Source organism: Pelobates fuscus, chromosome 4 (assembly GCF_036172605.1).
Source record: "Pelobates fuscus isolate aPelFus1 chromosome 4, aPelFus1.pri, whole genome shotgun sequence".
Taxonomy (NCBI): Eukaryota; Metazoa; Chordata; class Amphibia; order Anura; family Pelobatidae; genus Pelobates; species Pelobates fuscus.
Window position 1 is genome coordinate 307,135,022 of NC_086320.1, and position 15,777 is coordinate 307,150,798.

Here is a 15,777-nt window from a genome sequence, read left to right on the forward strand (position 1 = left end):
ATGAGACACTGATATACAGAGAGCTCAGGGTCCTACGATGCAAAAGGTCACACTGCAGGCATTACTACACGATTAAAACATCATGACAAGCAACTCAAGGCCACTCTAGTACTCACTCACAGACCCATGCACTCTAACACTGCTCAACAAGATATATTTTAACCTGTTATATGCCTAAGCCTGTTTAACCCTCACAATGATCTTGAATTATACGAGCCCACCTAAACCTTACTAAATTGCTTCATCAGCCTGTTTCACCTATGCTGGACTTGTATTATATACATATAAAAAAAGTGCAAGATCTAACATATACCCTATATAACTTTTCTAGAACACCAATATGTAAAGTATTCTGATAGAAAGCCATAAGAGCTGCAATTCATTAAATATCATTGCAGCTTAACAAGTTTAAAAAAGCCGGTTTTGTGACGTAATTGCAGTGAGATTCCAGCACATAATTACAGAGTAACTAGTCTCTCTCTATTAAAATGAATAAATTAAAATAAATCTGTAAGGCACATTGGACTTCACTATAACTGGATAGGGGCCCTATGAGTGGCCCCTGAAACAGACTCTATGTTTTTTTATGGCCAGAGTTCCGCAGCTCTAAAGGTTTTGGGAAGAGACCCCACCCTAGGGACCCCTACCCACATGAGCAAAATATGAAAAGATTAACCTCTTATAGTTCCAGTGAAACAGGACAGAAACATTGGCACCCCAAGGCCCAATAATTGACAGACCTACACCTGTGCAAATGGTAACTTCCAGCCATAACTGACATCCTCTGTAAAAATGCCAAATAAACAAGAGCAGTGTGGCTCTTTGTGTGACTTAAAGGGACACTATAGTCATCAGAACCACTACACCTCAATGTGTGTCTGCAAGCTTTTCAATGTAAAAGCTGCCATTTCAGCAAAAAGAAGTGTTTACATTGCTGCCTTGTAACACCTCTACTGGCTATATTAAAGATATTAAAGATATTAAAGATATCTCCAGAAGTAGCTTTACTTCACTTAAATTGGCCCCCTGTAAACAAATTGATTATAACTCATTAATTTCTAGCTACTAAAATCATTATATCTAGATATTGGAAATATTATTATTCTTTAGTCACGAGTTAAACATCAACTCAAATTCCAGATCAAAGTGGAGAAAATGCTTAGCATACACAATATAAGCAGGAAAACACCTCTATGGGGTAAATGTTGGGAATGCATAAGTAATAGTTCAACTTCATTCAATTTTCAAGATACTTAGTAAAATCTCCCTATTTTATTTTACTTTCTGACGTTCACACCCCTGGACAGGATAAGCCAGTTACTTCTGGCAGTTTTGATTAAAAGTTACTCCCCTCCCCCTCTCAGCATCTAATAAATAGGCAGCTTGTTTGGTACTGTTTTTTGTGTGAAGTTGTTTTCGTTTACTTGTTTGTCTGTTTGTTCTCTCGTGGTTGTTCATATTTCTATTGTTGCAAATCCTGGCTTGATACATGTTCTAAAGTAGTTCTATATATTTATATATATCATTTTAACTTACTGACATGTATCCTACGTACATAGTATTGTATTGTGTTCTGTATGTCTTATTTTGTACAAAAAAAAAAATTATTTAATAAAAATTATAAAAAAAAAAATCAGACGGCAACTAGAGGTGCTACCTATCTCAGTGCAGCGAGATTGATGATCTCAGCCATTGAAATAGGGCCAGCCACATGTACCTAAACATTGAACAGGTAACTAATGTCATACGAATACATGTTTGTAATCCTAACACTATAGTGTTTCTTTAAGGAATCTACATAATATCGACAATATGAAATGTTTGATTGTAATCCAAGAAAAAACCCACATACAATATCTAACCGTAATTCTGTTTGTATATAGACTAGGTTACAACAAATTTACAGGTGTGGGAGGTGCCCACCTTGCAGAGGCTATTGGACAGAGCAGCAGCATATGTGACGTTGGGTATGTTTTCTTTTTTTTTTTCTTTTACAATCTTTTCTGGCATTTGGCCTCTCAGCCTAACTAATCTCTCAAAGTAAGCATTAACAAGCCAACTTTCACCAACTTTCTAGAATACTTCTCTCCAACATGGTTGACGGAGAGGACATGTTCAACAGGGAATGATCTGTAAGTGGAGAGAGGCAGAGATAGAATTGATATTATATACAGAGAAAATAAAGATAAATAAAAACAGGATTTGTCGCAAGGCAGCTTAATAAAACACAACCAGAACATTATAACAATCCCACATTCAGCAAGTACTGTTTCAAGAAGCAGCTGTACTATACACAGCTTTGTATGCAGTTTTTTCAGGCCCTAACAATCATTGTTATAAAGATCCCTCCCACCAGCCTTGTTGTGCAAACCACCTGTGAAGTTTAATCTTCAAAGTCTCTCAAATTGTGTGGGAGTAGACAGGAGGGATAAATGCAAATAAAAGCAATGGCAGGTTGACAGAGCAATACATGTCTTGGAGGGTGAAAACTAATGTTGGCGCACAGGGGAAAGGTAAGTGTGGCTTTTTGGACAATTTTGGGCTAAAACAAGATTTTACTGTGCCTACATGTTTTTTGATTGGAGCTATGTCCATCCTTACAGTTTTTTGTAAAATTCAGACATGTTGGATTTGAGGAGGGAAATGTTAGAAATCTTTTTGGGATTTGTCCTTAAATAGTGAGAAAATTTGCATCTCCCGCTCATGGCTAACAACCAACGGGACATAAACAGCTACGGGTTGTGAATCACTTACTGCTGCCAAGTAAACAAGCATGCAGATTGTCTCACCAATTGCGTCTGTATCATCACGGTTCTTCCTTTGCTGCAGGATGTGGGGAAATCAGATTGGAGATGAAGGAGCTGAGGCATTTGCGAAGGCAATGAGGAATCATCCCAGCATGTCCGAGCTAAGGTATCGCCCACTCCTCCTGTATTTCCGTCTGTGATAGAACAATGTTAAATAATAAAGAATTACGGTTGTCATCCTGTGATAGTCGTAATGTGTGTGAATGGCACTACGTGTTTACAAAGACTTCCTTTGCTTTAATAAAGATAATGAAACATTTGTAAAGAAAAAAAAGATTATAAAACAAAGGATAAATAGTTTAGATTTTATTTTACACGCGGTCAGGTTTAAGTAACAGCCCTTGTTAACATGAGAGTACTGAATGTAGTTGGTCCTGAAGGTGTTAAGGTATATAAAGGTCTGGCTAACATGCAAAAGATGCAGTATAAATAAAAACAAATAAAATAATGTTTTATGTGAGATGCTGAATCTGTATCCACTGAACTATCTCAATGGCTCTCTAACGTCATGGGTTCAATTTATTTATTTATAAAAATATTTTACCAGTAAAGATACATTGAGATTTCTCTCGTTTTCAAGTATGTCCTGGGTCCACAAATCATTGCATTGTTACAGTTAGTGTACAAAAAAATACAAAAACAATATTAATATACAATATATCCAAAATGTAACATAGAACAGATAGGAAATATATAATCAACCATGACATGTGCATTCTGTCTTGAGGTATGTAGAGAGGGATCTCGTAAAGGACTTTAGGCTTAGGGAAGATTTTAAATTGTGCGGGAGGTCGTTCCACAATTGCTGTGCTCTGTAGGAGAAGGAGGATCGGGCTGCTTTCTTTTTGTATTGAGGTAGACTAAGTAAAGTGTTGGTACTGGATCGGAGGTTATAGGAAGTGGGAACAGCCGGGGAAAGCATTGTGTTCAGGTAGGGTGGTAGTTTCCCAGAAAAGCTCTTAAACACAAGGCTGGAAAGATGAAAGGTGCGTCTGGATTCCAGCGACAGCCAGTTTAGTTCTTTTAGCATGTCACAATGGTGGGTCCTGTAATTACATTGTAGCACAAATCGGCAGAACGAGTTTTACAATGTGTTGAGTTTATTAATGTGGGATTGCGATGTAGATGCATATACTACATCCCCATGAACAATGATTGGCATCAGCATTTGCTGTACAATCTTTTCCTTTACTGTAGGGCTTAGGCAGGATTTGTTTCTGTACAGGGCACCTAGTTTTGGATAAAGTTTAGATGCAAGTTTTTCTATGTGCAGGCCAAAATATAGATTGGGGTCTATCATCATACCCAAGTATTTGAAAGAGTGGACTGCGGTCAGTGTGCTATTTGATTTTGTTTTGATGGGTAGGTGGGAATTGTGTAATTTGTGTAATTTAGGTACTGTTCCAAAGATCATTGTGACAGTTTTGTCAGTGTTTAGGAAGAGTTTGTTTTTTGCAATCCACTTTTCTACCTCCGTAAACTGGTCTTGGAGCACAGCCTCAAGCTGCGGTAGATCGGAATTACTCGCATAGATTACTGTGTTATATTTCTGAGCTCAATATAATGAGTTCTATTAAGTTGGGTAATATTATCATCTAGAACCCAGGACAAACTTGTTTTGTTATGATACAATATCATTTTCACAAAATAATATTTTTATAGTTGCTTAATAAGCAAAAAATTTTATCTTGGCATTGAGATAAAGAGAGATCTATCCAGAGCCTGGGTGTAATAGCTAAAATATCATTGAAAAATATATCTCAATGTACACTCACGTTATATTTTTGTCACTTACGTTATATTTTTGTTCAGCCTGAATACACGTACCCTTTTTATAATTATCTTCCCTACTTTCTAATTTAATCTGTGTTTTGTATTGATTTTCTCTGCCTTTAAGCCTCTTTAATTATATTATTTTATTGATATCCTAAATGTATGTGTTGGTGTTTCTGTGCTACCGATGGACACTTTCTTTCTTCCTTAGTAACTGATTCTATACCATCATTCATCCTCCCTTTATCTCTCCGAATCAGTGTATCAATACCGATCTTGTGTCTTTTTCTGAACTTCCATACACATTCTTCTCTCTGCAGTCAATCCTTCCCATGTTTACCCCTTGGTTCTCCCTGAAAGATTCGATCCACCCAGAACGTGTTTTATTGCTTTAAACAGAATTGGAATGTTTGATCTTTATGATGTCAGAGTCATATGACCTCAGAACTCATATGTCATACACAATGCATGCAAAGGCTCAGTTTGGCAGGAAGTAGGAATATACTTTTTGTATAAATAGATAGACCGTATATTATGATTATAAAGACCGTAACATAATGATTCAGCAGCTGAGAGGCAGATAGGCTCTCTTATACTGCTGTCACACCGTGCTGAGTACACTGGGGGTGTACATTGAGTGAAAGAGAGAACATCACCTGATACCCCAAATTAATGCCAAATGAATGTGATACTAATGCAGATATTTCAAATATTAAAGATGTGTTAGTTAAGGGGACACTTTAGTTTGAGATTGTATGCATTTGTTCTTGTAAAACATTGAAAATTATAAAAAGTTATACTGGATCCGATAATGATGTCTTAAAGGGACAATCTAGACTCCTAACCACTGCCGTGCACAGTAGTGATTATGGTGCCTGGATCTTCTGTAGTAGTGATTATAGTGCCAGAAGTATTTTTTTCAATTAATATGTGGGCTCCCCAACTGGGCACTACTCTCTTCAGATATAATTAAAACGGAAGTCCCTATTTCTGCATTAATGACATTAATCCACTGGTGTTTGGATAGTTGAGAGTCTTGGTCTTTGAATCTGTCTGTCTTATTTCTCATCTACATATAAATCATAACGTTGGATATTCTCTTTTTATTTTTAATATATCTATTTTATTTTTCAGTCTTGCGTGTAATCAAATTACCTCAAGTGGAGGCAAAAGTATTGCAGAAGCATTGCGAGACAATACAAACCTGAAAATATTGTGGTAATTAAAGTTATACCCTGCACTCCTATGTATGAATAATATGCATACTTATTGTTCTATAGTTACCATTATTTATTATCATACATCCCCAGATATAAAAACAGAAGGTCGTGAAGTGAGCTAACAGGAGACATGCCAGTGGCATTTTGTTGTTGTGACACAGTGGGGTTGTATATACACAGGCTCTTTAGATACAGCAGCTGTTTGGGATATTCAGGGCTCCTCATGGGTGGGACTCTCCTGAAGAACTCTCTTATAGGTAGGATAGCCTGAAATATATTTCAATATTTTGCTAATTTTTATGTATATATTTTTTTATATTTAAACATTTTCAGAAAAATAATTTTAGAAATGTGTCCAAAATTATGAAATAATTTATAACGCTAATCCAGAAATATTAAATCACGGTGACGGGTGATGATGCAGCTTTAAAATGAACTGTTGGGTCACAGATTAAGAGGAGAATTATTTTTCACAGTACCAGGACTTCTAATAATGCTCTGGCACTGTACATATTGAGGACTTGTGACTGATGTCCCCAGAAGTGGGACACTATAGATTAAACAAGGGACAGATTCCAAAATTCTGTCTAGCTGGACACGGTACTGTTTTGAGTTGTGTATTATTATTTTCACGTCAGTTTTCTGCTGAGTAAAGTAGAGATATTGCAAGGAGTGTGAATGTTTACATTTGTATGTGTACTGTCTCTATGATAGTTTATGTATCGGTCTTTAATTAAATCCCTCATTTATAAACGCAGGTTGACTGAAAACAAATTAACAGATGAGGCAGCAGAAAGCTTTGCTGAAATGCTGATGGTTAATAAGACTCTTCGCCATTTGTGGTGAGTTGTTTCACTTGTCGTAATATGATTTATACTATGTAGACTGGGATTTGGGATCTTTCTCACAAGCTGTGTTGCAGCATCTCATGTGTAAACGAGTGCACTGGTTGCTGTATTTTACTGCTGGAGGAGCAGTTAAAGGACCTCTATAGTGCCAGGAAAACAAACTTGTTTTCCTGGCACTATAGGGTCATTAGGTCCCCCCACCCACAGGGCCCCCCTCCCACTGGGATGAAGGCGTTAAAACCCCTTCAGCCACTTACCATTCTCCAGCACCGGGCTCCCTCTGTGCTGAGGAACTCTCCACCCCCTGCCGACGGCAGATCCGAGCCGCGCTGCATTCAAACCACCAATAGGAAAGCATTACTCAATGCTTTCCTATGGACGTCCAGCATCTTCTCACTGTGATTTTCACAGTGAGAATTGCGGAAGCGCCTCTAGTGGCAGTCAGTGAGACAGCTACTAGAGGCTAACTGCTATGTTTATAGTTGCAGGGTTAAAACTAGATGGACCTGGCACCCAGACCACTTCATTGAGCTGAAGTGGTCTGGGTGCCTATAGTGGTCCTTTAGTAAGGGAACAAACCGGAGACTACTGCAGCTCTCATACTGTCCTATGTGTATACAGAACCGTTGTATCAGAGCTCTATAGAATTCAAATAGAGATTATAGAAAATATTCAAATTATTGAAATATCCATATATACTGTATATACTCGAGTATGTCGAGTTTTTCAGCACATTTTTTTGTGCTGAAAAATCCGCACTCGACTTATACTCGACTCAGTGTCTGTATTATGGCAACTTACATTGCCATAATAGAGACCAGGTCCTGTTGGGGGCTGGCAGGAAGCTGTTACTTACCTTTACAGCAGCTCCTGTCAACTCCCCTGTCAAGTCCCAGTGTAAGTCTCGCGGGTCCTGTCAGCTCCCTTCTCCTCCAGTGTAAGTCTTGCGAGAGCCGCGCGGCCGCGAGACTTACACTGGGACTTGACAGGGGAGCTGACAGGAGCTGCTGTAAAGGTAAGTAACAGCTTCCTGCCAGCCCCCTCCTACACAGCCTATCCACTGGACCACTAGGGAATTAGAGCCTCCCTTCCTGGCCAGCTAACAAGCAGGGAGGGGGGACGAATAAGAATAAATAACAATTTAAATAATAATAAAATAAAATATTAATATTAAAAAAATAATAATAACATAAAAAAAATATATTAATAATATACCAAAAAAAATTTAATATTAAAATAATAATAATTAAAAAATAATAATAAAAATGCCCACCCCCCACCAAGGCTCTGCATCACATACACAAACACACTCTGCATCACACACACACTGCACTCAACACACACACTGCACTCATACACACACACACACTGCATTCATACACACACTGCACTCATACACACTGCATTCATACACACACACTGCATTCATACACACACACACACACACTGCATTCATACACACACACAAACACACTGCATTCATTATATACACACACTGTAAATAAATATTCAATTATTTTAATTTTTGGGGGGTAAAATTAGGGGTCTCGACTTATATTCGGGTCGACTTATACTCGAGTATAAACGGGTAGTTAGCAGTGTGTGGATTTATGTTTAGTAAATTAATGCATGAGTATGTCATAGTGTGAGCAAGGAGGGGATGGATGTGCCCAGGCACACTTTAGTGAGAGCCAGATTATCTTCACTATCCCCTATTTAGTTCTATGTTGGTACTTTTGCATGAGTTTGGGTTAGTTTTCAATGTGTTTTTTAATTTTTTTTTTTATTTTATTAGAAAGTTATGATTATCTCTGTAAAAACCTCATTATCACTAGAGGAAAAAAAAAAAACTTTTTCTTTTATTTTTGTTTAACATTAGTTGTTTTTACCGCACTCGAACATAGGCCTTGAATTAATATAATATGTATAGGCTTTTCACATGATTTAACATTTTGGGAAAAAACTTTTAGAATGATTTAATAATTAGAAATATATTTTAATATTTTGCTATTTTTTTTTTTTTTTTGTATTTTAACATTTTGAAGAAAAATATATATTTTAACAGTTTGTCCAGCAGTAATAAATCATTTGAAAAGTTTATCCAAAAATATTAAATCAAGGTGACAGGGGCGACAGTGCAGCATAAAATGAACTGTCGGGCCACCGATAAAGTGGAGAATTATTTTATCGTTATATTTCTGATTCTTTGCAGAGATTTAACATGGCAAAAACAGGTTCTAGATAAGGAGACATCACCATGGAAATCAGTAGAATGTCTCTCAACATTTAGAACTTTTCACCCAAAAAATAACATTTTGCCATAAATCGCCATTTATGTTGTTTTTTTTAATTATGACTTGTTACTTAGCTTTTCAGTAAAGTTTGGATAAAAAAAAATGTAAAAACTATCAGAAGATGGAAAATGGTTTGAAAAAACAAACTGATTTTAACATTAAGCTTAGCTGTCAGTTAAGTCACTTTGTTTAATGTCGTCTAGGTAATGTAACAGTTTAACCAATTGTCTCCCTATAGGCTTGTCAATAACGCCATTACAAATGAGGGAGCCAATCTTTTGTCTAAGGCCATTGAGCATAATACTGTTATCGAAGAGATTTGGTAAGATTTTAAACATATTTGTTTACAGGACATTGTAGTTCGTTATTGTGAGGCTTAGAATGCTTACTAGCCCCTTCCCTCCCACCTCTGTTTCAATTACTGCACGATTTGTGATCCCATATATTTTCAAAAACTTTTTATCCACCCAGTATTCAAGCTACGGTTGAGTGAATAAATAACATTTGGCACTTTTGCATAATTACATTTTTTAGGTATTTATGAACAGAAATCTATACATGACATTAGGGTTTTATCCTACACTATGATCCTTATGCATCATTAGTGTTGTGTTTTTTTTTTTTTTTTATTAACTTAAAAAAACTTGCTTGTGACTGGGTTGAAGTAATATTCAAAGCACCGTAACCACTACAGTGTAGTATACCAGGAGTACCCTGGTGCCCCCATTAATGTAAATAGCAAAGCTGTTTTAGTGCAGCTTAACTTCCTACCTGGAGTCTATCAGGTATACCTCCCTGCCTCCACTACGTCCGATGGAGTGCCAAAAGCTCCTAAGCAAGAGCTTCTGGGCTTGTCACAAAATGAGAACTTCTGGTGTCAGGAGCTGGGCCCAGTGGGCCCACGTAAAAAGTTAAAGTGTTGTAAATCGGATTGACTCCTTACAACAAAGGGGAATACAAGGGTACACTTTGTACCATAAGCACTAAAGTGTGCTGTAGTGGTTATGGTGCATTGAGTGTTCCTTTAATGAAAAATGTGAAGGCCCAAACTACTATTGATGTGTGTTTACTTAGTAATCATAACGTCTCTGCTGTCTGCCTAATACAGCAGATCATACTGCAAAAGTGCTTCAATTTGTGTGTGTCTTTCAATGTGTGTATGTGTGTGTGTGTATCTGGTAGTGTGTGAGTATGTTTGGCAATGTGTGTGTCTGGCTCCATGTATAAGATGATCCTGTGTGTTTGAAAATTTATATATTGGTATAATTTTGACCTTGGGATGTTTTTTTCTCTGTGAGTGTGTGTTTGTGTGTGTGTGTGTGTGTGTGTGTGTATACTCTAAAATGTGTTTGTCGGGGGGCGGGGCCTGGCAGCCAAGATGGCCAGACGTGCTGCAGCTCGGCTCCTGCACAAACAGGCAGAAAAAAGCCAATTTTCCTCTGCTAGCAAACTACAATCAACTGTGCCCGAGCACCAACTTGAAGCAGCAAGGACCGGCAGCACCAGCAAGCATGAAACACGCTGCACAGCCGTGACATCAGGCAGTCTAATCATGGGGCCTGAAGGGAATAACAGCCAGGCAGTCGGAGGAGGCGGCCGATCGCCCGTCGCCGCGGGCGCATCTCTCAGCAACAGCCCTGATACCCCGCAACCCCCCCCCCTCTGGACCGGTGGGGGATATCCCGGTCCCCCCTGGGGAACCCCATCTCTCTGCACCCTCTGACTCTCCCACCGGGCTGGAGACCGCATGGTGAGCCTAAAATGGCCGCCGACCCGCGGATCCTACAGGCCCAGAAAGTCACTGGCAGCCTGAAATGGAGGGAAAGCTTTGAGGCTCGATTTGACCAACTTTGCCAGGAGTTTTGGGCGCGTATCTCTGACAGACAACTCACCCCCAGCACACAACCACTGGAACATCTACCATGCCCTGAGCTGAGGGCCCAAGCGGTGACACAGCAACCCAGCCACCCAAGCGCCTGGAAGTCTCCCAAGCATCCTGAGCGACCCCAGACCTATACCTGCACCAAGCGACGACGGAGATCCCCTGGGAAAACAACAGGAAAAGGAGCTCGGGTGGAAAGAAAGCAGAAGCACAGTCCCTCCCCAGCAACCTGCAAGCCTAAAGTCCAGCCTGACATACCGACCTGCCTGAGAGAGAAAGAGGACACTGAGTTTACAGGGAAGGGAGCCGGCTCAAGGCGACCTCTTTGTGGCATAGGCTGAAATTAGTCTGTCCAGCATGAGACCATAGTGCAGCTAAGTCTGTCCTTTCTCTGTGTCCTTAGATTAATTCCCAGCGGCTACTATACTACTGAATAGATTGAGAATTACCTTTTTATATTTACTCACTTAGTGTCAGGCTACAAAGCATGTCTTCATTAACCCTTATGCATATTCTCTTGCTGACACATCTTGAGTTCACATGTTTATTGGTTCAATAGCGTGTTACCTTACTATATTTAATCACTCAGTGTCAGGCTACAAGCATTTCTCCATCAACCCTGATATATACTCATTCACTGACACATCTTGATTTAACTTGTGAAAAAAAAAAAAAAAAATGTGCAGTTATCAATTACATGCCATACTATCCTGTCTCTTGAAATGTTTATGGTTGCCGTTGTGGCATAACAAGCATGATTGTCAATCTTTTTGCGCAACAAAAATAAAGAATTAAAAAAAAAATTAAAAAAAATGTGTTTGTCTAAATGAGCCCCCCGGAAATCTGAATGGTAAAATGTTGGCAATAGCTGATATGGAAAAATTCTCCAACTCCGCTAAAGTCTTATCTTGGCTATTTTAGCTTACATTTTGCCATTACTGATTCATGTGGATACAATTTGGACTTAAGAGAAAATAAAATCATATTAATCACATACATTCCTTTTTCACATGGAAATGAGTAATATGAAAGGAACCTAAAAATCCCATCGAAGACAACTGAAGCATTCTTGCAGCCTGGTCTCTCAGGGTCATTTTTTTTTGTTTAATGTTTTTTAGATTTTTCTCAAATTGTTGCGCAAATTTCACTACACCCATGCAAAACGTAGCATGATATTAAGGTCATATGCTCTGAGTATGTGATTTTATTACAGCTACAATTGTTGTATACGTTTGCAGTACTTGTGTAGAATTTATACAGTTCTCTAGCACAATGTCATTGTATTGGCAGTAAAACCATATTAATAAATCTGCCCCTCTGTCTATTTGTATCACTTATAATCAGAGGGTCAGGAGTGCTTATATCCCAGCTTTTTGTTCCAAGTGTAAATAGTAATTTAAACAGCGGGACTAGGAATGAGTGTCAATTTGTCGTGAAAAATGGAATAGCCATGTTCAGCCTAAAATAGCCAAATCAGTTTAGAATGTTTAAAAATCAGCTATTTTGGCCTAACTTTGTGATTTGTGTTTTAGAAACATAGAATGTGACGGCAGATAAGAACCATTTGGCCCATCTAGTCTGCCCAATTTTCCAAATACTTTCATTGGTCTCTGGCCTTATCTTATAGTTAGGATAGCCTTATGCCTATCCCACGCATGCTTAAACTCCTTAACTGTGTTAACCTCTACCACTTCAGCTGGAAGGCTATTCCATGCATCCACTACCCTCTCAGTAAAGTAATACTTCCTGATATTATTTTTAAACCTTTGTCCCTCTAATTTAGGACTATGTCCTCTTGTTGTGGTAGTGTTTCTTCTTTTAAATATAGTCTCCTCCTTTACTGTGTTGATTCCCTTTATGTATTTAAATGTTTCTATCATATCCCCCCTGTCTCGTCTTTCCTCCAATCTATACATGTTAAGTTCCTTTAACCTTTCCTGGTAAGTTTTATCCTGCAATCCATGAAGCAGTTTAGTAGCTCTTCTCTGAACTCTATCTAAGGTATCAATATCCTTCTGAAGATACGGTCTCCAGTACTGCGTACAATACTCCAAGTGAGGTCTCACCAGTGTTCTGTACAATGGCATGAGCACTTACCTCTTTCTACTGCTAATACCTCTCCCTATACAACCAAGCCTTCTGCTAGCATTTCCTGCTGCTCTATTACATTGTCTGCCTACATTTAAGTCATCAGAAATCATCACCCCTAAATCCCTTTCCTCAGATGTTGAGGTTAGGACTTTATCAAATATTCTGTACGTCCAAGATGCATTATCTTGCACTTATCCACATTAAATGTCTGTTTCCACAACTCTGACCATTTTTCTAGTTTACCTAAATCATTAGTCATTTGGCTTATCCCTCCTGGAACATCAACACTGTTACATATCTTAGTATCATCAGCAAAAAGACATAACATACCATCAAGACCTTCTGCAATATCACTAATAAAAATATTAAAGAGAATGGGTCCAAGTACAGATCCCTGAGACACCCCACTGGTGACAAGCCCATGCTTCCAATATACTCCATTGACTACAACCCTCTGTTGCCTGTCACTCAGCCACTGCCATACCCATTCAACAATATTGGAATCCAAACTTAAAGATTGCAGTTTATTGATACGTTTTCATTCACTACATTGTGCTGTTTAGTGAATAAACCCCTAATAACAGATTGCAGTGTACACATCGCTCAGCTACAGTCCTATTTTTACCGCGCTGCTTATTGGAAAGGACTGAGTTTAAATTGCATGGACATTTATCGTACACACAGGATCATAGAAATGAATAATTGCAGCGATAACTTTGGGGATGAAACAGAGAATATTACAATATAAATTATTTCTAAATTTGATTTTTTGTTCTCTTTTGTCTTTATTTAGTTTACAAGGCAACCCACTTACCCAAGATACCGATCACCCTTTACAAACCAGCAGCCGAATCTTTTGTCAATGAGTTCATGTTGGTTGAAGTTTGACATATAGGAATTTGGAGAAGAGAGACATCTTGCATTGTCTGCTGTATTCATAAACTCATCAGTGATGGGTAACGGCAAGCTCTGAGGACAATCGTGAGTGCATAACACTAGCTACATCCCGAGGACTGGCATTTCTTCCAAACAGCACAACAGACAGTAATTCTAATTAGGCACATTTTATATTAGAAACGACAAATACCTATGTGGAAGCCGGTTTGGCAACCTTACATGATGTAAATTTGTGAGAATACCCTTTTTTGACAATTGAAGATGCACATAGTGGACTTTTTGCTAGCTGTATAAATTGTGAAATCATTAAACTATAAAGATGCAAGCTGTAAATACTTAAAGGGACAAAACGTGCAGATTTCAGTAGAAGCATTTGTAAATGAGTCTTGTTATCTGTTAATGAGAGCACTGGTTCTGCAACTTCCTGGTTTGGTTTCGTTAGTTCAGTGGAACTAAACTTAAGAGACAGCAATTGCTCAAAGCACCTGCCTCGCAAAGACTTCTCACTGAGCTGCATTGGGAGGTCTGTAATTGGACAGCCACAGAACGTCTGGGCGGGGTTAGAAGAGGAGGGCTTGCAAAGGCTGCTGACAAGAGATCTGCAGCGTCACCAGAACAACTACAGCTTATTGAATTTGTTCTGGTGAGTAGAATCATTACGTTCAGGCTTTTTGCTGTAAACACTGTCTTTTCCAGAGAAAATGCAGTGTTTACATTACAGCCTAGTGATAACTTCACTGGCCACTTCACTGGATAGCTGTTAGAGATCCTTCCTGGGTCATGACTGCCTAAAATGCATCCAAACATTCAGTGTCTCCTCCCTCTGCATGCAGACACTGAACTTTTCTCATAGAGATTCATTGATTCAATTAATCTCTATGAGGAGATGCTGATTGGCCAGGGCTGTGTTTGAATTGTGCTGGCTCTGCCCCTGATCTGTCTCTTTGTCAGACTCAGACAATCCTATGGGGAAGCACTGTGATTGGATCAGGCTACCACTTCTGATGATGTCAGCAGACTACAGCTTCAGGCTTGAATACAGTAAGATTTTGCTATATTTATGGAGGCATGAGGGGACCAGGGGGGCTAGATGGTGGTTTTAACACTATAGGGTCAGGAATACATGTTTGTTTTCCTGACCCTATAGTGATCCTTTAACCCCTTAAGGACCAAACTTCTGGAATAAAAGGGAATCATGACATGTCACACATGTCATGTGTCCTTAAGGGGTTAAGTTATACCCACAATGACTAATCTACTTATACCCAAAACTGCATAATTAAATACATGCATGTTTTCAATGTGGGCATATATACTATATAGTGATTTTTATTTTGTGTTTGGGCAGTGGAATGTCCCTTTAGCATAGTTCATGGGATAGCTAGGGAAATGGTAATGCTGAATGATTACTATTACATGCACTTTTTGTCTGTAGGTATTTTTATTTTAATTGCTAGAAATTAACCACACTTTGAAATGCTTCATTTATTTAGATAATAGGTCAGTATCTGGTTATAGATAGTAATTATTTATAGTAGTATGTGAATGTTACGTGCAAGAAACCCACTGCAATGTATCTGTTTAAAACCAACACCCCTGGTTTCCTTCCTTCATTTGGAATGCATTGAGGACATAGCCCTGTTACTCTAGGTCAGTTAGCCAATAATACCAGGGGAAGGCTAGAAGGATTCTGCAGGAACACACAGAAATTGGACAATATGGAATGGTTTTCACCATGAATCCCATGCCACCAAATATATTGGGTCTAGTGCATGCCACTACTAGTAAAAGGAAAGCTGGAATTAGGGATTATTCTAGCCCTAGTGACTGAATAATCTAAATTTTATTAACGACAGGAGGCGAATATTTGCTTTATCCTTCTTTACTGAACCTCCCAGCAGCAAAGAAATAGTTAACAATATTTTAAAATAGTTCAACCAATCAGAGTACATATCAGTATTATAT

The 15,777-nt window shown here is 38.5% G+C and overlaps 1 protein-coding gene across 1 annotated transcript in view; it reads left to right on the plus strand.

The window, feature by feature from the left end:
* Positions 1 to 14,412, plus strand: part of NOD1 (nucleotide binding oligomerization domain containing 1) — a 71,203-nt gene extending 56,791 nt beyond the window's left edge. The window contains exons 7-12 of the mRNA XM_063452283.1: positions 1,884 to 1,967; positions 2,830 to 2,913; positions 5,715 to 5,798; positions 6,559 to 6,642; positions 9,181 to 9,264; positions 13,709 to 14,412. Coding sequence (XP_063308353.1) covers positions 1,884 to 1,967; positions 2,830 to 2,913; positions 5,715 to 5,798; positions 6,559 to 6,642; positions 9,181 to 9,264; positions 13,709 to 13,781 — 493 coding nt within the window. The 3' untranslated portion in view covers positions 13,782 to 14,412. The remainder of the gene's footprint in view (positions 1 to 1,883; positions 1,968 to 2,829; positions 2,914 to 5,714; positions 5,799 to 6,558; positions 6,643 to 9,180; positions 9,265 to 13,708) is intronic.
* Positions 14,413 to 15,777: the final 1,365 nt, after the last annotated feature.